Raw genomic sequence first — 23866 nt, 5'->3', positions numbered from 1 at the left:
CTAGTCGCCATAGCGATTCGAATCTCAAGTTGTGATTCGAATCCCAAGTTGTGATTCGAATCCCAAGTCGTGATTCGAATCCCAGTTTGGGATCACTACATGGGCGACTAGCGACTCTTATACCAACTCGTTCATTCTTTTGGGTTTCGAATCCCATATAGTGATTTCCAAACTGGGATTCGAATCACAACTTGGGATTCGAAACAAAACTTGGGATTCGAATCACAACTTGGGATTCGAATCTCTATGGCGACTAGTGACTCTTTTACCCACTCGTTCATTCTTTTGGGATTCGAATCCCAGTTAAGGTTTCAAATCACCTCGAAGGTTAATAAATCATTTTACACGTTTTAAATCACAAAAGAGTGACTTAAAGATTTGAATCATCGTTATGATTATTCACTCTGATTCAAATCTCTAAAAAGAGTTGTTATTCTCATCACTAGTTCGAATGACACAATTCGAGCAGGTGGTGTAATTGTGCTGACATTTAAAAATGTGGTGAGTATGAATTCGAGTACTTAAATACTTCATTATTTAGAAACCGAGTTCAACAGGACTTTTGCAATAAATAGGCAATAAAAAATAAAGTTTTGTAATTTTGATTCATTTATTCATGAAATACGTATTTCGAAAAAGCCAACAAATCGTTAAAATTGCCGGTGGATTCGAGCAGTCTTATCCTTCGCGTGAACTGTCAAAGTATGTTTACAAAACATTAATCAAACAACAAACTTGCAGAATATACAAAAAGCCTCAAACAGCGCACGAAAATGTCGAAAAAGTAAGGATAGTTTGCTTCTGTTCAATTGCAGACTGTTACTAATGTTATTATGTTTTACATGGTAGGTACGGTTTAATTGAACGGAACACCGAACCGGCCCTGGGTGTACCGGCGAAAAAGCATGCGGCCTTCGCTAGTGACTCCGATTCGGATGGTGGCGAAGCAAGCAAGGTGAAGATCGAACTCGGTGCCAACCAGAAGCGACAGGCTCTAGCGATGCAGAAGAAAGCGATCGAAGAGGATCCCACCATTTTCCAGTACGACGAGCTGTACGACGATATCGTGGAGAAGCGCGTAAAGGTCGCGAACCAGGGTAAGGAGCAGGCGAAAGAGCGTAAGCCAAAGTACATTGAGAAGCTGATGGAAACGGCCGAACGGCGTAAAAAGGAACAGGAGCGCCGCGTAGAGCGGCAAGTTCAGAAGGAACGGGAGGCGGAGGGTGAAAAGTTTAAGGATAAGGAAGCGTTCGTAACGTCCGCCTATCGCGCCAAGCTAGAGGAGATGAAAAAGTTGGAGGAGCAGGAGAAGCGGGAAGAGTATCTCGAATCGATCGGTGATGTGACGAAGCAGTCGGATTTGGGTGGCTTTTACCGCCACATCTATGAGCAAAAGACGAAGGACGAAGAAAAGGCAGCCGTGAAAGAGGAAACTCCGGAAGCGGACACGGAAGTGAAGGTAGAAGTTAAGGAAGAAAGCCCCGAAAAGTCTCCTCCCCGCAAGGTAACGCAGCGAGAGCGCAAATACCGAAAGAGGAAGTCAGATGACGAAAATGACGAGCAAACTGCAAACGATGGACCCGCAGAACGGACACACTTGCAGTCAAATTTGGATGCAGACTCCGATTTTAGCATCGACTCTGAGAGCAGTGAAGAATCCGACAGCGAAAACGATGAAAAGAAGGTAAATGTGGAAAACAACGGCAGCGATGAAGCGAAAAAGGAATCAAATGGACACGCAAAGGAAGTCACTGCCGAAGGAAACGATGTCGACAAAAAGGAGGATACCGTCGGCGACAAAGTTGATTCGGATGAGCCAGTTGTTAAAAAACCAAAAGCGCCGCCGATCGATATTTGGAAGAAGCGTACGGTTGGGGAGGTGTTTGAAGCTGCACGTCAACGATACCTAGAAAGGCGTCAGATGCAGCAGTCCGGTTGAAAGCGGAAAAGCATGACCAATAAAAAAGCATTTGGGGTTAAATTAACAATTTATTTCATTACACTGCTCCTTCGGGAAGGATTCTGTTGCACGGATTTTTACAGGGTATTGCGGAAGTCCGACTGCATCTTGGTCAGAATTCCCGTGTCGCCACAATCCTCGTTGTAGCCCTTGCGATATTTCATGCCCGGTGCCGAGTACCAGACGTCGTACCACGCCTTGAAATCGTCCGGCGATACGGTCAGCTCCGGGACGTCGAATCGGGGAACGTTCAGCGAGTTCATCAGGTCCGGCTTGTTCATGTACCGGCAGCGGGCCTCGGTCCAGTCTTCCTCGTTCTCCAGCACCCAGTCGCGCATCTTCGGGTCGTCCTTGTCGAAGCGATCAAAATCGATACGCTCAATGTCCTCCACGACGACCTCGGTCTCGCCGTAGTCCGACCAGTCGTAGATGAGCAGTTCCGCATGTGTGCTAATTTCCTTCAGATACTGCTGCTTGTAGATGGTTTCGATGTCCTTCAGGTACTGATCCGTAAGGGCCTTCGAGCCAACCTCGGCCGGGTTCGCACGCTTCTTTATGCGATCCTTCACGACGTTCACCGGCACGTCCAGGTAGATCACGAGGTGCGGCTTCATAAGGTCGCAGAAGGTGTTCTTCACTAGATCGTAGTACACTGAGCGGGCTCCCTTCGAGATGTACCCGTTGCGGAACATTGCCTCCAGGAACACAAAGTCGGAGTAGACGCTACGGTCCAGCACGACACCCTCGCCGGTGCTGAACAGATGCGCCAACGCATCGATGTACTGCGAGAAACGCTCAACCAGCATGCGCACCTGGAAGGTGGCCACATTACGGTTGGTCGGATCTTGCAGGAACTTTGCCACATCGACGCTCTGCATCGTCGCCGGCAGCAAGGGATCGAGCTTGCGCATATCGTAACCGTAGGAGTTGATGTAGTAATTGTCCATCGTTACCTCGGGAAAGTATTTCATTTCCAACTCGGTCGCTAATTCTTTCGCGAAAGCGGACTTTCCCGCCGCAATCGGTCCATCGACAACGACGACCTGGGAAGGAGGGAACAAAAATTGTGATCATAAACTGTATCTTCTGGGTAGAATTCTTCCCTGCGAACACACCTTGGTATTTTCATCGAACCGACTGGTCGTATTCTTGGTCAGCACGTCCAAGCACGCATTGAAAGCAGTGTACTGTTTCTCCAGGTACGGGAACGGTTTCGGTTTGCTCAGCTTGGAACCACGCAACGTTTTGCCGGAAATGTTACGCGCGGCCACAAGGAACGGCTTGGGAACCGGTGAACCTTGCACCAGGCGTACACCGATGCGGAACACACCCGACATGTTTCGGCACTGGCACTGCGGATGGTGAAAAATGCGATCAAAACAAATCTCGTGTCGGTCTCTCCGGTCGACGTAAATTACGTAAGAACAAATTGAATATTATGTACCGCGGAAAGGTGAAAGGTGTTATTCTGAAATGTAGCAGAAATGGATAAGGCTTGCGGGAAATTGTTAAAAAACAAATACCTTCAGGGGTGCGCTGAAAAGATCACAAAATGTGAAACAAACTCGATGCAACAGCAATCTGTAATCGCTGCCGAATTCGATATTTTTCTTGGCGACTGGTATTAGACAGCTGTCAGTTATGACAGCCGAGTTGTCAAACAAGTTGAAAATTTAGTTTAAAAAACTAATTTATTATTTTCTTTTTGATTTTTCTATTGATTCCAACATATAACCCCTGTAATAAGAGATCATTTAAAGATTGAAGATCATTTAAAAAAATTGATTATATTATTAGTTTTGAACCATTTGAAAACAAGGTTATTGGAACACAGATAGACTACGAAACACCAAGGTGGGTCTATTAACCAGAGTTACTTGAATGAAGCGATATTTGAAACAACATAAGGTGAAGATAACTAATTTCAAATATGTGTTATACTGAACGTTTATCGAAAAACTGTTATATGAAGAAATTGTAAATAAATCAAAATTACATGAATTGGAAGGCAAGATCCCGATATCACATTTGAAAGTCATAATTGTAATATTTCCCATATATTGCAAAGCATTTATTCCACCTTATCTACTTATCTAATCAGAAATTTATATTACCGTTTATAGTTAGTTTCACGATTGAGGAAACGATCACCAGATTGAGGAAACGAAAACAACACCTTCAAAATGATTGAAAATTCATGAATCATTTCCAATCTATAAAAGAAAATTTATGGTTTAGCTACTGCAGCAGATTTCAGGTCAAATAATACGTTTTCTTAATTCTGCACTAGCTTCTCAATTTCTCAACTCCAATATCGAAAACTCCAAGACAGTTTCGTGTAATCCAGCTTCAACAAACATACAGATTGACATAACGAAGACTTCTGTGCGTTGCAAATTTGGTGTTTGTTTCCAGTGAATGGTTCAAAACTAAGCCAAATTGGACAATAGTATTTTTTAAGGTTTTTTTTTATTTCTATTTTCACGGTACGGGCCGTATAGTACATAATTAAACTATATATTATATCCTAGAGAACTGATATCTCCTTATCCTATTTGGGTCACGTCGAGGCTATCAGGGCTCTCGTTGTGGGAAATCACGCTGTCCGGACTACTTAACCTTAATGTCAACATTAAAAATCACTTACAGATTACGGATGCATAAGATCAGCATACCCGGCCATGTAATACATTTTTTGTGAGAATCGTTGGTTTTTTTGTTAAACCGTCCGTGTCTAGCGTTCTACAACGTTAACAATGCTATAGTTTTCGTAAATTTTAATTCAAAATACTGTAAAAATATCGCACCACCCACGAGTTTGGTATGAGTATCGACAACAATAACTGAAATCGTTTCGCATTCATACCATCGTGCACGTGCGATGCACATGTTTACCTGGATTTGTCGCAATCGCATCGATCAATTTCAATTAGAACCCGAAAGACACTTCACTTAGCACTTAGCAAAACCCATCCTCGCTTCAAAACTTCCCTCTCTTGGTGCAGAAAGCATCACTCCACAGCATCATACGTACAGTTCCATGAGAAATGCAGCTCCATCGTCAATCTCCGGAAAATTTCTTCACAACCGCTCGTCGCAGCTGTCTCAAGGCGAAGTGGAAGCGTTCCGATCAAACGTAGATTAAACGAAAGCATCGCGTTGCACCCACTTGGTTTGGCTTGCAGCACCGAAAGACCAAAGTTGGCAGAAGTTGACTTAACAAAGAGTGGAAACAAAATGAAAGACGCATAAACCGGGATCGCAAGTCGATGGAGAAAGAAAGTAAAACAACATTCCCGAACCCCCGATATAGCCCGGTGGAAAACTACTTAAGAGTGAAACATCAATACTAATACCAGCATCAATTGCATCTACCAAGTTCTTCCCCCTGCTTCGATGACGATCGCACGCCTTAGCGGCCAAACTTCCACTGCTCTCCATGGACTGTGAAAATGGGTTCTGTGAAAAACTTTCCCTCCACCATAGGGGAACCGGAAAGCAGGTGGAAAAGTTCCCCATTCGTTCAAAGAATGGAAGGGCACACATGCACACACACACACGCACAAAAGGAAAAATGGAGGATGGTGGCAACAAAGTTGTGACCAATCGTTTAGGTAAAGGTTACGATAAATTGCGAAGTGAGGTGTCGAGGAACTATTGGAAAGCGTGCCAGAGTGGAATGGCGAAGAAAAGCAAGCCTCCAATTCTGGGAAAAGCGATGACTGCCGATGCAGCGTTGTTATGCAGCCCAGCCTGCCAGCTGTTTACCTTGGGAAATTCGGTGTGGAAGCAGAAACTGTTTATCTTACAAAACACCGAACTATGGTGGCGAACAGTGGAGTGTTACGCAAACTAAATTATTTTTGGCAAACGTCGAAATGGTTGATTTCTTATTCGGCTGATTGGCATGGTGAGGGCTGCTGGCAACGATTTTTTCCCTTTGGCCAGACGTAACCTTGCTCCAGACGGCAGATCCATCCGTCAAGTTTTCCCCCCCGTTTCACTTCGACAAAATCCAGAAGAGGCGCCGAATAGGGAATCACTGCAAAAGCGAGAAGAATTTAATATAACTCCATCGTTTTGCGATAATTCGTCCGCTTCTGCCGACTGTGCATTTTCGTTTCGCTCTCGTGTTCGCCGGGGAAAAAGTGCAACCCTGGAAAAAGAGCGACCAACTGGTGCCGCTTTTGATGAAGTGATGATGGCAATTTTTCTCCATCGCATCAGCGAAATGAAGACAAACGATCGGCTGATTGCGCATATGTCTTATTGCGAGCGCGAAGAACCCAGCGAGGACGGACTCGTTCCTGTACCGGTGACTTGTTTCAATGGCTCACTTGGCCCTTTTCCTCCAGCCTTTCAATAACCGGGCCGTGCTGTCGCGAGAGACGTGAGGAATGCCGCTGGCCAACGTGTTCTTAGCTCGTGGCTTAACTCGTCCCGTTTGGGGCATTCGATGGAACAAATTTAATAATTGTAATTAAACTCTCTTTTTGCTCCCTTTTCGGCCAGATCCTCGGTTACAGATTGAGACACGTGTGTGCGTGTGTGTGGGTGTGGAAAATCACCGACTCCAACCCGACAGTTGCCATTCTTGTTACCGAGCAGCGGCGCAGTTGTTTCGATGGTACGTGATTTTTCGGGGAAGAAATTGCTTGTGGGAGTCGGACCCGGTCCCCACGTTGCCCTTTGGCGGCCTTTCGGTACTGGATGTGGGAACCATATGGCGTGCGGGATCCCACAATGGGACACTTACATTGTTGGGCAAAAATCCGGTGGACATTACGAAAGTTTTTCCCATCGCATCTTTGAGGTAGATATTAAAATATCTTTACCGCCGGCCACGATAGACAATAAATTCTTCAATACTTCAAACACACAAAGTTGCCAAGTATGAGATGGTCCTCGGGCTGGAAAGTTTGAAATGTTGCTCATGAATTTTAATGTTCGGCTGTGGTTAATGAAAACGGCTGCCTGCCTGACTGATGGCAAACCATTATCGGTAACGCTGGCTGAATGCCTTTGCGGTGTAAATTATGGCCGTCGCTTTGGCGTTGGACGAGGCTCTATTTGAAGGGGTATAAGGGGAAACGGCTTAATTTATCCTAATAGATGGGCGCGTGTGCGTTTGTTTTGGGGGAAAATGTTGGGTTCCGTGCGGTGTATCAAAACGCAAATGAGATGGTTCGGGTGCGAAGCAAACTTGAGAACAGGCGTCATAACAAGCGTTTTGTCGGAAGGTTTGGTTTGTTATTACAGTTTTATTTATTTACGGTACCCAGTGTGGGGTTTAGTATGAGGTCAACTTTTGAACACATGTTTTCAGGTAAATTATTACCATGAGCAGATGTAGTCATTTAACGCTCTCATATCAACTTTTCTAGACGGGTTCATCTTTTTTGCAAGCTAATAGAATTTTCCTAAAACAATTTGTTTACATTTTTGTAACCCATGAAAACTGTTAAAAGAATTTGGTTTGTATTTATAATGGTGCTTTGGAGCTTTCTCAACTTGCCCTGAAAACAAAACACACTGAAACGCAACTCTAGACAGTGTTTTTTTTTTCAAAGTGGTCATAGTTTCTTTCATTTTCGAGTAAATTCTATCCTTCTTCATTCGAGCCAAACATTTTCCTTTTCATGTAAATTTGACTCGATGAAAAAATGACCTGTTTTCTTTCATTTCTTCAATTCTTCATTTATTTCATTCATTTAATCAATAGTATGATGTTATAATTCTCATTTATTTATTTTTTAAATCAACATCTAGAATCATATTTTAAATCATTACCAAAAATCATATAATTGAACCGTGAACTATTATATGTTTCGTTTCCCGTATATAAAGGAACCAATTTATTTTCTTATATCAAGATCTGCTTAAGAATTGTAAAAATAATAATGAAAGCAAAATGTTGTGGTAAAGATAAGAAATAAAAAAAGTGTATTTCATATTGAAGCAAACTAAACGAAAATTCTCAAGTGGCTTCGAAATATACGGGAACACAAAATTTGTCTTTTTCATATTGAACAACTTTAAAGGACATTCATGTGGATTGATTTCGTCAAACGAGTGACTTAAAATTTGGATTTAGAGTTATGAAAACATTTATTAATCCTTCCGTTGGACACACAATTCCTTCTTCCAACCGTAACGGGTTATTTGATCCGAAGCTACATTCAAACATCCACTTTAATGAAAGGTAGACAGAAAAAGGACCGCGCTTAAAAAAGAAACAATGCAATCGGTTCCATTAAAACGAGTGACATTAAAATTGTCCACATTGTCGGCCCCGGTACACGGTCCTAATTTTGACCAGTTTGACCGCCATTATTCTTCCCGCTGCGGACACCAGCGACCGGCAATGGCTTGGAACGATCGCAACCACGTTTACACGTACCAAAGGGTACGGGCTCTTTGTCGGGACAATCCCGAACTACCTCGGCTACCCGAAACCGTGCGGTACACGTACGATACGTACGCCTTTTCCAGCAGACACTCCGACTGCTGGTGCTGCCGAATATCCCCACGTGAGTGATAAGTTTAAATTAAACTTTGTCTCGAGCTTTCGTGTCTTACTTCGTTTTGTTTTAGTTAAGGCACTGTGTCGACGGTGTGTGTGTACGTGTTTGTGTATGGTTTATCTCTGCCGCACCCGTTTCGTTATTGCGTGCACATTTATCTCGTTCCGTCGTGTCGGCCCCGTCACATCCGATTCCTGTCGATCTGTTTCCCGGTCCCTGGATCGGTTCACTCCTTGCTGTTTCCCGCGGACGGAAGGTCCATCGAAGGCAAAGGGGCGGAGGGGGCGAGTAAATGTATATTTGTACAACCCCGGGTACGTTTTGTTTTCCTTTTTTCTCCCCGAACGGTGTCGTGTAGATGGGAGGCGGAAAATGTCACCGTCGTTGGATGCGCCGTTGGAAAATCATAGCACCCAGCGGCTGTTTTCCGGGATGGTTTTTCCTCTTTTTTCTATTACTGTATGTTCAATGTGAATGTAATTATTGAAATGTTACTCTCTAGCCTTCCCCCTCCCACTAGGGTGGAAAGCATTTAAATTCCATACCAAATGTGTACGATAGATATCATGGGTTGGGGGAGGCGGGGGAAATGGGAACTTTTCCGGGCATTTCTCTAGGAAACGCTGCACACTCCAAAGTTTCCGATCGAAAGTTTCGAGTGCTTCAATATCGCCAGCAATGTTGAACGTACGTACGTTTGTTGGTTTGTTGTTACTTTCCGACTCCGTGCGGCACCCGATGTTGTATCGGGTCAGAATGTTGTTGACGTTTGATAGAACTTGGCGTAGGGTAAGGTGAGCCGATATGCACCCTCTTAAGCGAAAAACATTAATTTCATACCCAAAGTATACCCCAAATTATTTTTTTAATATTAATAACAAATATCAAATTGATATTAAAAAATTCAAAAGGTTTCTAAGATAAATATTTTCAAAGTCGCTTTTTCATAAGGGTCGGGGCAAAAATACCCAAACCTTACATAACCGTTCAACCAGTGAATTCGATGGAGTCTGTAAGCATTAACCCCTTCACAGTCCTGCCAAGTTGAGAAAGTGGCTCAAAAAATTGTCACACTGTTTTTATACATTTTTGTATAGTTGTTGGTCTAGAATTCAAGAAACAAAAAATTTTTTCCTAAAAATTTTGTGATTTTATTGGGGATGATCAGAAATAATTTTCTGATAATCAGCAAAAAATTGGATCAATTGCATCGATTAACGTCAAACATATGAATAAAAGTTTATAAACACGTAAGAACACGTTTTCGAAGCAGGTACACTCGAAATAAACGACGCGCAACGAAAGTAGAAACAAAACGAGCGACAAAAAACTGCAGAAAAGCAAGAAAAAGTAAAAACAAATCCATCTGCTTGCCTGAGTCAGGCTCGGGAAAAACTGTGAAGGGTTTAATCATCTAAAATTGCAATTGACTATGGGAATAAAATTAATAGAATTTGCTTCCAACATCGAATATGAATGCGTTTCGTTGCAATGACCTTTTCATTGTGTTTTGAACTTTAAAAAATGTGGTCAACATGTATAATGCCCATAAGTCGGTGCCGGATAAGAGTATTACTTTGGTCTCCTTATACAATAATTGAATGATTACGCATCAAATGGTGTAAGTCGTTGCATACTGTTTTGTTTAAATATTAAATTCTATTAACTTGACGAAATACTTTACGAATGTTTATCCAAGATGTTTAGTATTGTTGTCACTATAAAATTTTAACGTAAAACTGTAATTCACACAGGTGATATAGCTAACACGTTTTTCAAAGAAATTTAGTGAATTAGTATATTTTTAAATTGCAATGTTAAGATAATATCATGTCGAACCAATTCATCCCATCGGTGCATCTTGCCCCACTTTCCCCTACCATTACCCTCTCTATCAGGAGTGCGCATCCAAATGTTCCACTTTACCATTTCGGTTTCTCGGTTTCCTTTTCTTAGTACATCTGGAGGCATCTGTCAGTTTTGTTTGTAGTTTGCTTCGGTTTGCGCTCTGCGGTTTCGGGTTCGTTTTACTTTACCAACCCCCTGGAAAGGGCTGCATGCATCGTGCCCATTTTTATTTACTGCCACAAAACCGCACGGGTCGAAAGGGGACGCGAAAATAAAGTTTACAAGCCAACCCCGAAGCGCCTCAAAGTGTGTACCCGGTGTGCATCATTTATTTACCGCCCGACGAATGCAACGGGACGGAAATTTAATGCCGAATTGATAAAGCTAACGAAGACGGGTCTCTTAATTTGTTGTTTGCTCGTTTGGGGCTCGCGTTCACCTCGCGCGGAAAAAGCGGCAAAGCAGGCGAAGGAGTAAAATTTCCGGACCCAAAGGGAAAGCTGCATAATGACTGCACTCGGTGGGAGTTTGGGGTCATCAGGTCTGCACGCGAGAAGGTTATCATCGGCGGCCGTTGTCGTTGTGGTGGTCACCGGAAGCTTGGCCAGCAGTATAAATAACATGCCCGAAAACCCCACCCCTTCCCCTCGCTCCTCCCGGGGGAACTGGTGAAAAATCCCAAAGCCAGCTGCCATTTCCATCCGGCAATGTTCGGCCATTCGGATTTCGGTTAAGAAACAAGCGAAATTTAGAACACAATTACCACTTCTTTCCGTCCCGTTTCTTCCGCTTTCGTTGTGGTGGGTGGAAGGGGAAAGGGAGAAGGGGGGAAGGGGAAGTTTTCGGTTTTGCAAGTTTAATGACACCATCTGTGGCTTTCGCGAGTCCCGAAAGCGAACACTGGAACGGACTGCGGTCTCCAGTTTCCGCGGCGAAATGGACGATTTTAACTGAGAGTTTTTCCATCTTAACAGTTGCCAGGAGTTGCATAATTGTGTATGTGTGTGTGTGTGTGTGCGTGTGTTCTTCTACTTGCGAGATCGCGTGTATTAGTTGGCTTGCCTGTGCGGATTTCCCGGCGGGTGGTTTCTAGTGTGGTGCGCTAGTGTGCAGAATATTTATGGGGCAGAATTTTTATTTCTTGCTCCTCTTCCCTTCCTTCATGCTGCCCGGTTTCAGTCCAGCCTTGGCCATTTTGTTCTCCGACCCTCAAATGCGTCGGTGTCCAGGCGTCACCTCCCCACCGCAGGCGTGAAACCGCTCGGGAAACGGGTAGGGAAAACGCTCGACGCGAACCTTTCCCGTTCGTGCCAAACGTAGATTATTAATATGCTAAATGGAGCGTACCGAATAATTGCACCATTTTCTCGCACACTGCCACCTACCTACACACGTCTACAACGCTGTTGCGCTGGCCGTGAAGAGCGTTTGTTCTTTTTTGTTCCTCTCTCTTTTCCTTTTTCCTTTAGGATTTTCTTCTAGGGCACGAGAATGGACGGTGGAATAGAAAGAAGCGCCGAAACACCCGCGCGCAGCCCTGGCAAGTGGAACCGATAGAATCAAGTGTCCTCGTGATTTGCCATTATGCTTTTTACCACCCCCGGGATTTTCCGCTCACTCAGTCCGGGAGTGTCGAAAAACTCTCCCTGGATGCAGAAAGCTGGAAAGAAAGGAAATCTCAAATGATATGCTTCCATTTGCGCGGCAATCGGAATTTAGCATATGTTTCAGCATATTCTTTTTCCATTCCTTTCCAGTGTGTCGCTTTTGTTTTTTTGTCTTCTTTTACTCACATGCATGTTCACATTGGGTTGTGTTTTTCCGGTGGTTTTCCCTGCACCAGCTGTGGACGCTTGCAAACCGAAAGAATGCTACTGCTTATTATGGCGGTTGCAATAAAGTAATCGGACTGTACTGCATTTTGTTTTTCGTTTCGGTATTAGGTTTCTTCTCTCGTTGGCGTGTTTGTTTCGACTCCACAATTTTCCCCCCTCCCCGGGCACAAAATGACTCAAGTGGCGTCAAGCTTTTTGGCGTCATATTTCCGCTAACTTCAACCGTCCGACTCATCTGCATTCGTTCGACATTTACGGTTGGCGGGAGTTTTCGTACCATTGCAACATGCTAACGGATGAGTTTATTCTTGTCGTTTTTTATTCCATCTGATCTCCTTACCGCGCGTCAGATTGCGCACAAAGCTCTTGAGCATGATCCGTGTGGATTTCATTCCACACGCTGGATTTTGTTGTGCTAGTGCAATGCACGTGCGCTAGGCTAACATGACGATGGGAAAATTGTCTGCAGGCGCAAAAAATGAAATCCCCTGACTTCCCGTTTTGAAACAATTATTTACACAGCCCTTCATTACAGCTTGAGACCCGAAGCCTCTCGGTTAACTATTTGTAATTAAGCTACGGTTTTAATATGGCTAGTTGCATCAACCCGTAACGTTACGATGCCGTTACCGGTTTTCATTATTCTTCCTGTTCTGTTTTTGTTGTGAACGAATTCAGGCGAAATTAATCTAGTATTCCGGAAGTTTCATGTTTGTACCGTCAACTTACAGATAATGAAAAAATGGTATTAAAACCCGATCTTAGCATTTCAGTAATGAAAATGCTGGTAGAAATTCGTTTATTTTTCATCCCGATTGGAATTTCGATGAATACGCTGTATGCTTACTAAACAAACAGCTCATATGAGCAAAACAATAAAGGACTGTTTGTATTTCATGGTATGTTTATTAAACGAAACAATAGCATTTTATTGGTGCGTTCATGAGCTTCTTTTGGAAGGGATCGTTCCAGCTGCATGTTAAACTATGAAGAAACAAGTTGAACAAAACCAATGCTATGTAGAAAAACCTTAACCAGAAAAGGTTGACAATGATAAAATAATGAAAATTACGAATTACGAGTTCTTATTTCTCTGAACATTATTCTTGGTTTTATTGAACGCTTGTTGAATAAAAATTGCCCTCATTCTGCTTCAATAAATTAAACTTGGTTTAACCAAAAACAGGTTTATCCTTTACAAATCCACATTGTTTTTGGCTTTTAATTTTCATTTGATGGCCTTGATTTGTTATGAAAAATGAAGATAAACTATAAAACTATCCCCAATACCCTTTAATTTCCTTATGATCTAGATTCTAGAGCCTCTTTTAAACCGAACCGTTAAAACATAAGACGGTTCAGTTGTTTAATATGAATTTAACTTCAAATGTTTTATAATCACACTACATTTTAAATTCTCTGTTTTACTCATTTCAAATTTCAATTAAATTCAATTCAATCAAAGCTTTGCTTTGTCTCTTTTTTCTTATGCACTTTTCGCTAATGCAATGATTAGGATGACTTCATTAGCTGTAGGGAAAGTGAATGGTTTGATTGAAAATAAAACGGCAGCTCCTAGTATAATTAAGAATTTCGGTTGAAAACTAACAGATTTTTCGTTGTACCTTGTAGGATGAAATAGAATTTCCCCGAGCACAACCACCTTTTCCACCGACATGTTCGGAGAAAATTTGAAACAAGCAACCATATTAAAAACGCAACCCTTCATCCTCCCCACCCTCTCTTTAGCCGTCGGACCGTGTTTGATCTTCAGCTCACACTCGGTGCAACATACGGTGTTTTCCATGTTTTTCGACAAAGCCTAACGGGGGAGCCCTTGCTAAAATCGTTTAATCTGCGGTAAGCGGAGGAAACTGCTGGCAAGTTGATAAAAACACCCAACAGCAATTCTCTTACCCCGTGCTCCCCTTTCCGGTTACTCCTTTTTTCCTAAAACCTTAATGGTATCAAAACGGTATTCTATAAACAACGGTGAACCTCCTCCAACCTCCCGGGGGGAGGCGGGAGGTGGAAAAGTCCAAAAGTCAAACAAACAAACAAACGCAATTAACCTGTAGTAGCAGCGTAAGGGAGCGTGGTGGAGGTTAATACACGAAGCCAGCAATTCTCCTTTTTCTTCGGCAAAAGGTGAAAGCATGCCTTTATCCGGCCTTATCCGGACGCAGCATGCGATTTTCCCGACCTCGAGGGGGGTAAAAGGGAGTGGCGCAAGTCAATTTTTTGGCAGACAAACGGCGAAGCCGACATTTCCTGTGTGTGTGTGCGTGTTTGTATGCAGAGGTCGTGTGTCACCTTTCGTGGCCAGGAAGGACTCTTTATTTTCCTTTTTGCTGTTGTTGTCGATGCTCCTCTCGTTGCCGCATCTCATTTGAAAAGTTTTTCCTTCCCGGCGCCAGATCGCAAAAAAAAAAAATCGGAAAAAGGTAGAAGTTCAAAAAGGTGAGCAAAAGTTTCCCTCTGTAATGATTTCGATTAGTAAAAACCGCTCGATCCGGTGTTTTCCCCTTTTGTTTCCGTTCCGTTTCCGTTCCGCCTCGAAGGGAAGGAAAGGTGAACTGACAAGGCTGAACGATGGGTGCGCGCGTGGAATGAGTTATGAGGATTTGGTAACAAGCGTTTCAGCCGGAGGATCAACTGCGTCTCGCGTGCTCGGTCTTACATCCGGTGGGGAACGCCCGGTTTCGGTCGTAAGTCATGGCGCCTTTTGCGAGACGTCGTCGCCGCAATGGGCCGATTTTTAATAAACGGTGCATAATTAATCATGTCGCTCGAATGGTAAAAATTGTCAACCCCCGACCCCCGACTGTCGACTGTCACCGGTCACCCCCTCCCCTCGCCCAACCACCGCCCAGGGTCGGACGTGGCTATTAATTTTAACGTATTATCTTATTAAATTTCGAATTAAAATGAACCACTCCTGGCGCACGGTGCGTCAGCTGTGTGTAGCGGGCCTCGGGAAAAGCTTTTTCACCCGTACTTGGCGTACTTACAAGGGCCCAGGGAAAATGCCCACGACCGCAGCAAGCCCAGGGAAGCACGGTGGAACACACTTGACAAAAGTTATGAATTACTCTTTTGACTTTCGCCCTCGGAGTAGGGGGAGGAGACCTCAGATACCGTGCGGGGAAGGAGGCGGCGGGGATGGGTTCCATCCTGTCGGCAGGGTCGGTGCGAACAATTTCATAATCGAAGCGATAGTAGTGGTGCCGGTTAGGGTGGCGAGTACGGTGCCACAATTTGAGAGAAGAAACTTTTCTTTATCCTCTCAATGTCCAAAATGTTTTGTTGGTAAGGTTAATTAATTTTACTTAATATGCTTTTTATTGTTTATTTTTTTAGAAAACATGATCACACGGAAACGAATTCTCCGATATAGTTTCCGAACGAAAAATTTTGCAAAATAAACTTCAATGTAATAATTACCATCAGTTTTATTTTGTAGAATGAAACACAAAGTAAAATAATAAAACTAAATACAAGAGTATGGTTTCAAATTTAGTTAAAAGCAGACTCATTTATCCGGTTTTCTAAGAACATAAACGCAAATTTTTTTTTAAACTGTTAGATCTAGAATAACAAAATCTTTAAAATATGCAAAATTGTAGATGAAACTTACTAAATTTGCTAGTTAAAGTTAATGTCAAATAATGGTATTTATAGTGTGCGTGTTAAGTTGTACATAGTAAATTTTATATTTTAAATTAGTAATTTAATTACTGCCTGTTAATTTACTAATTTGTTTTCCATTCCGTCTTTGCATTTTGCTGATTGTTTTATTGGTTGTTTAAGTTCGATATTGTAAATGCAAGTAACATTTACGCAGTATGTTTTTATGTATATTATTTTTTATTTGTTCATTATTCTTTAATTTGCATGGTAATGATTTCTTAAAAACGTCTGTTTCATTTCAGCTGGAAAATAAAATTAAAATCAAAGTTTTCAATTCAATTTTAAATCGCATTTTGCATTTAAGGGTTAAGATTGCCTCTGCTAAATAGTACCATCCGGTAGCACACTACTTGCGCCGGGCCGGGCGAGTCCTTTTCTAAAATAATCCTACATTTCCACCGGCACTCCACCGACACCCCACCGAAACTGACAACGCAAGTGAAGACCCCGGTTCGGTCTGGGAAAATTTGTATCCCAGATGTTACCGATTTCTGCGTGCCGTGTCACGATTGTCAGAGTCATTTTGTCACGGACAGTACGCATCCGTGTACGGTCCGCTCGTGGCCAACACGGCGGGCGCTGACATGGGACCTTAGGTGAGTCCCTTTTACCTTTTCCTCGCAACGCTCCCAACGCGTCCCCGAGGGAGAGATTTTAATTAAACCATAGTTTGTAGTGTTTGATTTGATGGAATAATTATTCCACCTTTTCGCGCACTTTTCGTGGCCACCACCACCAACCACCACCAGGGTCGGGAGTTGGAGGTTTCATTGATGAACTCCGGTTGGGTGGAAAATTCGAAAGAAAATCGACCACCACCTGCACCAGCTGGACTGACGTTGACGCTTAGCGGAAGCCGCTTTGTTGCTCCGTTGAATGGACGACCGATTTGTTGGTGTGTTGACCGAATGCCCAGGCCCAGGGTAAGCTGTGCAAGGGGCGGGTGGGGGGAAAATCAATAAAACATGAGCAATTCCAACTCATGTCCAGCAACTTCCATCACCCAACTGGGTGGGTGGGGGGGGCGGTTTCGGCTGGCGTCACCGAAATTCGGAGCATATTTCAGCAGGATAAACTTTTTTTTCCCGGAAACGACAATTGAGTGTAGAGCGAGCCGTACGCGTGCGAATGTGTGTGTGTGTTGTAAAGTGGAGATGCAGAAAAGCGGACACGCGGGAAAGCGTGGGGCAGGAGATGCTGGCCAAAATGTTGCCTAAGCCGATCGGAGACGGAGTTACTTAACTCGTAAAAGTGAACAAATTAATAAATTCCATTATGAAAATCTGTACAACTTTCAGTTGTTTGAATCGCTGTTTAATGTGCTTTGCATATGAAACGGTTTCCCGTCTCGGGAGTTGATGATTTTTCCCTGGAATGGAAACGTTTTTCGTTCGTTCTTTTGTTTCTGGGAAAACTGTTTATATTTAATGCTACATTGAGTCAAGTAATCTGTTTTACTTTAGTTTCCCTCTTTTAGTTTGACTGCCGATGAGTGATCGGTAAACTTAAGGAACAGTTTTCCTCCAGCGTGGTCCGTATGATAAAGCGATAAGTTTCGAAGCGTATTGCTGGCGAAGAACTTAAACTACCCTCTGTTCCATGGAGCTTGCAAAGTTGAACCATAAAAATTGTAATCCTTTTTAAAAAAGTAACATGAAATATGCATGATGGAAAAATTATAGCAGAGAAAAGCAGAGAAAAGGGAAGAAAACGAGACGAGCTGCGTCTTACGAAATAATTCTCACTTGTTTGTTTGGCCGCCGGAGTGCTGGAAGCACATTATGATTCGGTGCAGTTTTTTTTTGTTCCTTCTCCCGATCTTTTCCTGTCTCCTCCTTCCTCCAGTCCAGCTCCTTCTGTTCGTCTGGTAATGGCAAAAGTTGGACCCACTCCCTCCGCTCTCCGGACGGGAAAACGGGAGCTTTTTGCGAGGGAAGTGACTTTGTATGTTACGCGTATGATAGCATGAAGCAATATTAATGTTACAAGTTCATGAAGGTTTCACACGCCGGCATCGTTCCGTTCGATCGTTTCGAGCCAGTACACTTTGGGCGCTTGGACACTTTGGCTGGCAAAATGGACAATAATTTTCCCCCCGCACCCACCCGCATCGAATCGCTCATTGCCGCCATTATCCATCGAGTTTGTCGCCGCGTTTTCCCATCCCAGCGGCAAACACCATCCGTTTTTCACCTTCCGAACAACGGGACCAATACTCACCGGGGAGGTGTAGGAAGTGGGGGAGGGGATCGAAGAAAAGTTTTATCTTGGAAAAACAGTACACGTCACGGTGTGTATGTCGTTGAAAGTTGGTCGAGGAAGGAAAATGGCACACGAACGCGCGCGTTGAGGCTTGATTTTTCCAGGCTGCGTGCGACATTGTTGCCGAAGCTAGTGGCAGTCCATGGCCAATTTAACTTACGGCACCAGACACACACACACACACACACACGCACAAAACACAAACATATGCACACTTAGTAGTAGTGCTCATTTTAGTACACTTACGATAGCAAACAAGCGTCGGCCGTCGTTCACCTGCGGCGCCGTCATTTTCTTGTAATCGGCTTTCCGAGTTCCACTTCCTGCAAGTGACGAGCTTCGACGAGGACAAACATTTAACTCGTTGCGCCTCCCATCGCCCACCGGAGAGCATCGGCTTGCGGCCCTTCCAGGCACAATGTAAATTAAATTATGAAGATGAGAAATGATACCCGGTTGCCGGTTGGCGTGCCGAGGTGATTGAATAGCTCGCTGGGAAATTTAATTAACGCACGGGCAAAAGTTGATCCTCCCGGCTGCGTATCCAGTGGCGCAGGGCTCTTTCGGGGGCTGTTTTTCGCGTCGCACTGGTACGTACGGGGTTTGCCGTTTCGGTTCCGATTCCATTTTGCCGCCACCACCATTTCATTTCGAGGAAACATACACGTACCGGAAAAGCCGGATACTTTTTCGGCAGCTTTTTGCCGCGCTGTTCACTCGCATTCCAGTTCCAGTGTTTTTTTTTTGCATTCGGCCGCCAACTAGCAAATGGAATCAAATGACCGAACAGAAGAGGGGGCAAGTGAATGTAAGCCCTTTTAAAAAGGCTTTTATTGCAAGAAGCCCTCACTTAGCGTATTGCAAGGAGCGATTTTAAATTAAACTGCTTTTTTTCAATGCAAGCGAAAACATATCGAAATGCAAATGAATTTTTAAAAATAAACGAGCAAACAAAAGAGCACTGTATAAAGTACCCTTAACATCAACATTGTAATGAAGCTCGACAGCATATAAAAACATTGTCGCTTTTAATCTGGACTTGAAACAAATTAAAATGTACCGAGGAGGACATAGGAGTACCAAAAATACAGAAAACAATACATATCAAATTTGTGAATTGTTTGAATGCATGCTGTTTGTGAATTGAAATAATGTCTATGTCGAGTTTTGCGAGCAAATATTTTATGCACTGTTTTGATCCAATAGTTTGCAATACTGTAAGTCAGTACAGATTTGGTTCTATTTCATAGAAAATGAAGTTCTTTTTAGTTTTCTTCATTATTAGATTTCATTATTAGATATTATTAGAGATTATCTTTTTTGTTAAAATGAATTCAGTGTGGGAAAGGTGCAGGAAGTGTATTTTATTTAATCGTTTGTAATATGATTTTTTTCTATGAAAGATCTATTTGGAAGATTGTGATAAACATGAAACGCTTTCTAAATTTCAAACAAGCACTTGCAAACGCTCTTTACCATGACAACGAAAGTTTTTTTTTACTTAAATGCAACTTTTACTGCTCCTCGATTTGATCAATTATTTGGTGGCTCGTCAGCTTTTGGTTTTGACAGCTCAACAAAGTTATCCGCGCAATGTGTTTGGTTTAAAAATCTAATGTTTTACCATTTAGTTAATATCTTTTGAGAAATTTCATCATTATCTAACTAAGAATTGAATTTTGATTGAAGTTACAGTAAATAAAGTGACTTATTTTAGAAAGTTGCCCTTAACGACGTATATGACGCTTAAGAAATTTAAAGTCCAGTGCAACTGAGCTGAAAGCTGCTAGCATTTATTTTGAATTTTCAAATTTGCAATTTTCCGTACCAAAAACCTTTTGAGCTTTTGCTTTTTAATGAAAAGGGTTTTGTCTATATTTTTTCATCTACCCTCTTCGTATAATGTAAACTTTCAAAAGTAGTCTTTTTATTTTTAAACCTTTCTAGTGAACCCCTCCGACCCGGGAAAATGCAATAGCCCTCAAAGGTGCATGCAGTGCATTCCAGTAAACAAAAAAGAACCAGATGGCAAACGTGGTTCCAGGCAACCAGCTGGAAGTGATTTTATTTCCCTCGCGTAGGGCAGAATGCAGATAAAATTCTCGCCCAAAGCATTCCTGTCGCGTCTCGGGCGATTGATCCGTTTCACGTACGTTGCTGCCGCTATTTTTTTTCTGTTGATGTTGTGTGTGTGTCTTTCTCCAATCAGGATGTTTTTCCAGCGTTGGAGCGCCCCGACCAATGTGAAAGCGCGGAACGGCTTTTATCTTGCGGCTTGCTGCAAAAATAGTTTTATCGAAATAACTGCGCTGCACCTTAATGCCACCTGCGTGTGTTCGGGGGGGAAGGGAAATGGGAATGGGAAAACGTGGCGTGGGAAGGAGGTGAGCGTGTTTGGACTTTGATTCTTTACCGCTTTTCCAGCAAATGTCACTCGGTACGAACCGTGTTGGGCAAACCGCACACGTGTCGAACGAATATGAGCCTCGCAGTATCGATGGATGCCCATCAGTCAAACACATACACACACACACACACAAACCAATGGCACATTCGTCCACGGTTAGCTTGACTACAACTCCATGGGTTTTGAAAGGGGTTTCGTTGGATTGGCTTCCCGGTTTCCGGTCGGGAAAAACACACGAGGGCTTTCGTTTCGATTCGGTTTGAAAATGGCGAACCCGTCCGGGGCAGACATCCGGATCGCGTGTGCACGCACCGATATACTGGTGTGTGTAGACCGGGGCAGGAAAAGTCAGCGTTACCACAGCGGCGATCCGGCAAATCCAACGACCCCCGGCTTCGGTGAAACAAACAAACATCATGCAACATGACTCCCTCAGCACGGCACGAGCGCGTCGCGAAATCGGTTGGACAACCTGATGGACTATTGATTGATATTACTCCAAACTGGTGCCACAATCCATCGACAAATAAAGTGAGGGATGGTATTTTTTCTTTAGTTTTCGGTGGCTCTCCGTTCCTAATCGTTAGTTTTTAGCCCTCCCCGGGGAGGGAAGTATTTATTTTCTCTTCAAACAAATACGTTCCGCGTCGATGCAATGCGGGTTTCATGGTAAGTTTAACGCTTTTGTGGGACCAAGAGCGAAATAATTGTTTTAAACGAAAAATCTGTTTTAAAAAAGACCTTCTAGGAAACAGAAAAAGCTCGGTTGTAGCCTGAATAAAAAATGTCATGACAACATCCTTCTGTCGGTAGATGCTGATGAAATTGGCAGCTGACAGCACCTTCCTATTAATTTTAATTTATTATATTTGTTTGCTGGAATCAACGGAAAATTTCAAAAAGGTAAAGCGTTGAACACAACTGCACGATAACTGTTGTACATGATTGTTTAAGCATGATCATATGAAATGTTTTTAATTCTTATGTTCGACGAAAGTAAAATAAAATGGCGGAGAACTCGTCGTAGTTCTTAAACACGACATTTCACGCTTGTATTAAGCAGTTACTCGCAAAACAAATATAGCAATACAGTGTTTCAGGTATCGGTTTATCATTAACTACCTTATCTATTATCATTAACTACCTTATAAATTGGATAATGGTGATTTATTTCCGAAGTTGCGATGAATTTGATGAATTTTGAAGATGTTAAATTGCTTCAACATCCATTTCAAGACTAGGGTTCTTGTTTTTAAGAAAATATGGGAAAATACATAGGAAACACTTTTACTTTACTTATAAAATATCGTAGAGGAATTTAAAGGAAAGGCTATTTTATTCGATCTATTATATTTCGCTTCTGATGTAATAAATTTGCCTGCTAACAAAACGGATAGCATGTAATTAGTTTCCCTATTTGTTAAAGTGGTACTACTGCATCAACCAAAGGTTCCTCTGACTATGAGTTTGCCAGCCTTCAGTTCTGGTTCCAACGTAAGAATAAAATAGTTTGTGTGCCGTGAGGTACCAAAAGTTTGGTGAGAGAAAACATTGTACATTAAGGAAAACAAAAGCCGGTTCGTTCTAGTTCGCGCCACGGTGCGTTTTCCGGCAAACCAGGTGCGATCGGATGGGAAAACCTATTGTTTTCAATTTATGCCACACTTCACCTATCAGACACTTACTTTCCGCATGGGAGGGAAAATGTGTTTGCCAAAGAGTACTACGGTGAGAGAGGCGAGCTGTTTTTGCTGCAAACGCGGAAAAGTGTAACGCGAATAAAAAGAAATGGGAAAACATGTTTGAATGGCGCCAACAAAAGCGAGAAAAAAAAACTGCCCTATCAAAAAGGGAATGATTTCGCACCCGGAAAATAATAGAAATTCGGAGCGGTAAAAACAACAACACGATATCGGTAGACCGCCCCTCCTTCCCGTGTGGGAAACTGAACGAGAACAACCGAGCTCGGCATCGAAGGGTGTCAAATAAAACCAGCCGAAAAAGTGCGAAAAGCGAGTGGCAAAAGTATCATCAGCCTTCTGACCTCCCACCCTCCCCCGAAACGTCAAGTGCCATGTCCGGATTTATTTGATTTCCATTCGTGTAAACCAATACTGACGTTAATGGTGAGCCGGGCGTAGACATTTTCACGCCTTCACGCCGTCTTCGTGGCTCTCGGAAAAGCGTCGCGCTGCGTGGCGTTGCTTCTTGCTATTCGCTAGTTTGTGAAATCGGGGTTGCATGTTTTGTTGCCTGTCGGAAAAAAAATCCTCAAGCCACGAGGGGTCGGCGAACCGGGCGACTGACTGCGCTGACTTTTCCAAACGATTCTGGTGATTTTCCACACGAAAAACTAGACCAGAAGGAGGCGGGAGACAAGGGTGGAGGATGGTCTGTGTGTGTGTGTGTGTGTGTGTGTGTGTGTGTAGATGTGGGTGCTAAGGGCGCACATTTTCCATCGGTCGATTGTTGCAGGATTGCCGTTTCCTCCGCCCTTCCCTGCAATCCACCCCACGGGAGGGAAGCTGTTAGCTGTCGAGGTTTTTGGAAAAACCCGACACAAAAAGGCATAACACGATACCTGTCGTGTACTTGTTCAAACTAAATTTGTTCCCGCCGCATCTCCACGGGTCCTCTTCCGGCTCTGCCGCGCATCCGCGTGAGGTTAGGTGTTTTGAGGGAAAGCGACCAAACCCCGGCCCACCACAACGCGATGCAGCACGTCTGAGGGACCGCTCGAGGGGATATAGGGGCAGGAAGCAAGGAACACTGATATGAATGAATATTCAATACGCCAAACACGCTGCCGGGAAGCACCTTGAGGAGGACGGGGGGAAGATGCGAGGGTCTCGGTCCGAGAGATACCCGATTGATCCCCGCGAGGCGAGCTTTTCCAATATTGGATTCCAATTTAAAAAGGATGGAGACATTTTTACTTTATATCTAATCCGCAATTTTTGGCACACCGTCGGATTACCTCATCTAAATAGACGACACGTCGCCAGCTCGGGGGTGGGAGGCTGTTGTCGTGTGTTTTTCTTTCTCATGTAAATACCTTTCCTGGACAACAGGCGACGCGACGAGCAGGGGAGGTAAACTTTTCCGCGAAATTTGAGTGTTTTTCTTCTGGGGCTTTAGAATCTTCGAATTTTTGAGTTTTAAATATATTGAAGTACTTCAAAATGAATTATTGACATGTTTTATAGCAAAAGAATTCACAAGAGATAAAAAGAAGAAACAGATATTTTTTATACTAAACGGTCGACTGCATTTAGATTAGTGTTGTGTAAGAGCTTAGAGACTTTGCGTTTTAGAGATTCATGAATCTTTCGACGAGAGA

General features: G+C 43.2%; 2 protein-coding genes across 2 annotated transcripts; one reads left to right on the top strand and one right to left on the bottom strand.

Moving 5' to 3' along the window:
- Positions 1–735: 735 nt before the first annotated feature.
- Positions 736–1975, top strand: LOC131289487 (nuclear speckle splicing regulatory protein 1). Its single transcript, XM_058318761.1, has 2 exons — positions 736–784; positions 850–1975. The coding sequence occupies exons 1-2, from the start codon at positions 774–776 to the stop codon at positions 1937–1939; spliced, it is 1101 nt and encodes a 366-aa protein (XP_058174744.1). The 5' UTR covers positions 736–773; the 3' UTR covers positions 1940–1975.
- Positions 1976–1977: 2 nt separating this feature from the next.
- Positions 1978–3565, bottom strand: LOC131289486 (NADH dehydrogenase [ubiquinone] 1 alpha subcomplex subunit 10, mitochondrial). Its single transcript, XM_058318760.1, has 3 exons — positions 3484–3565; positions 3076–3312; positions 1978–3003 (listed from the first exon to the last, which is right to left on the bottom strand). Exons 2-3 carry the CDS (start codon positions 3295–3297, stop codon positions 2038–2040), a joined length of 1188 nt encoding a protein of 395 aa, XP_058174743.1. The 5' UTR covers positions 3298–3312; positions 3484–3565; the 3' UTR covers positions 1978–2037.
- Positions 3566–23866: the final 20301 nt, after the last annotated feature.

The sequence above is a fragment of the Anopheles ziemanni genome, chromosome 3, assembly GCF_943734765.1.
Source record: "Anopheles ziemanni chromosome 3, idAnoZiCoDA_A2_x.2, whole genome shotgun sequence".
Classification (NCBI taxonomy): Eukaryota; Metazoa; Arthropoda; class Insecta; order Diptera; family Culicidae; genus Anopheles; species Anopheles ziemanni.
This window is presented reverse-complemented; position numbering and strand designations above follow the sequence as displayed.

Excerpts from the sequence above, each read along its gene's own strand:
- LOC131289486 (XM_058318760.1), bottom strand. The coding sequence starts at position 3,297 with ATGTCGGGTGTGTTCCGCATCGGTGTACGCCTGGTGCAAGGTTCACCG. Across the intron at positions 3,004-3,075 it reads GGTTCGATGAAAATACCAAG|GTCGTCGTTGTCGATGGACC; the intron begins GTGTGTTCGCAG and ends CCTCCTTCCCAG.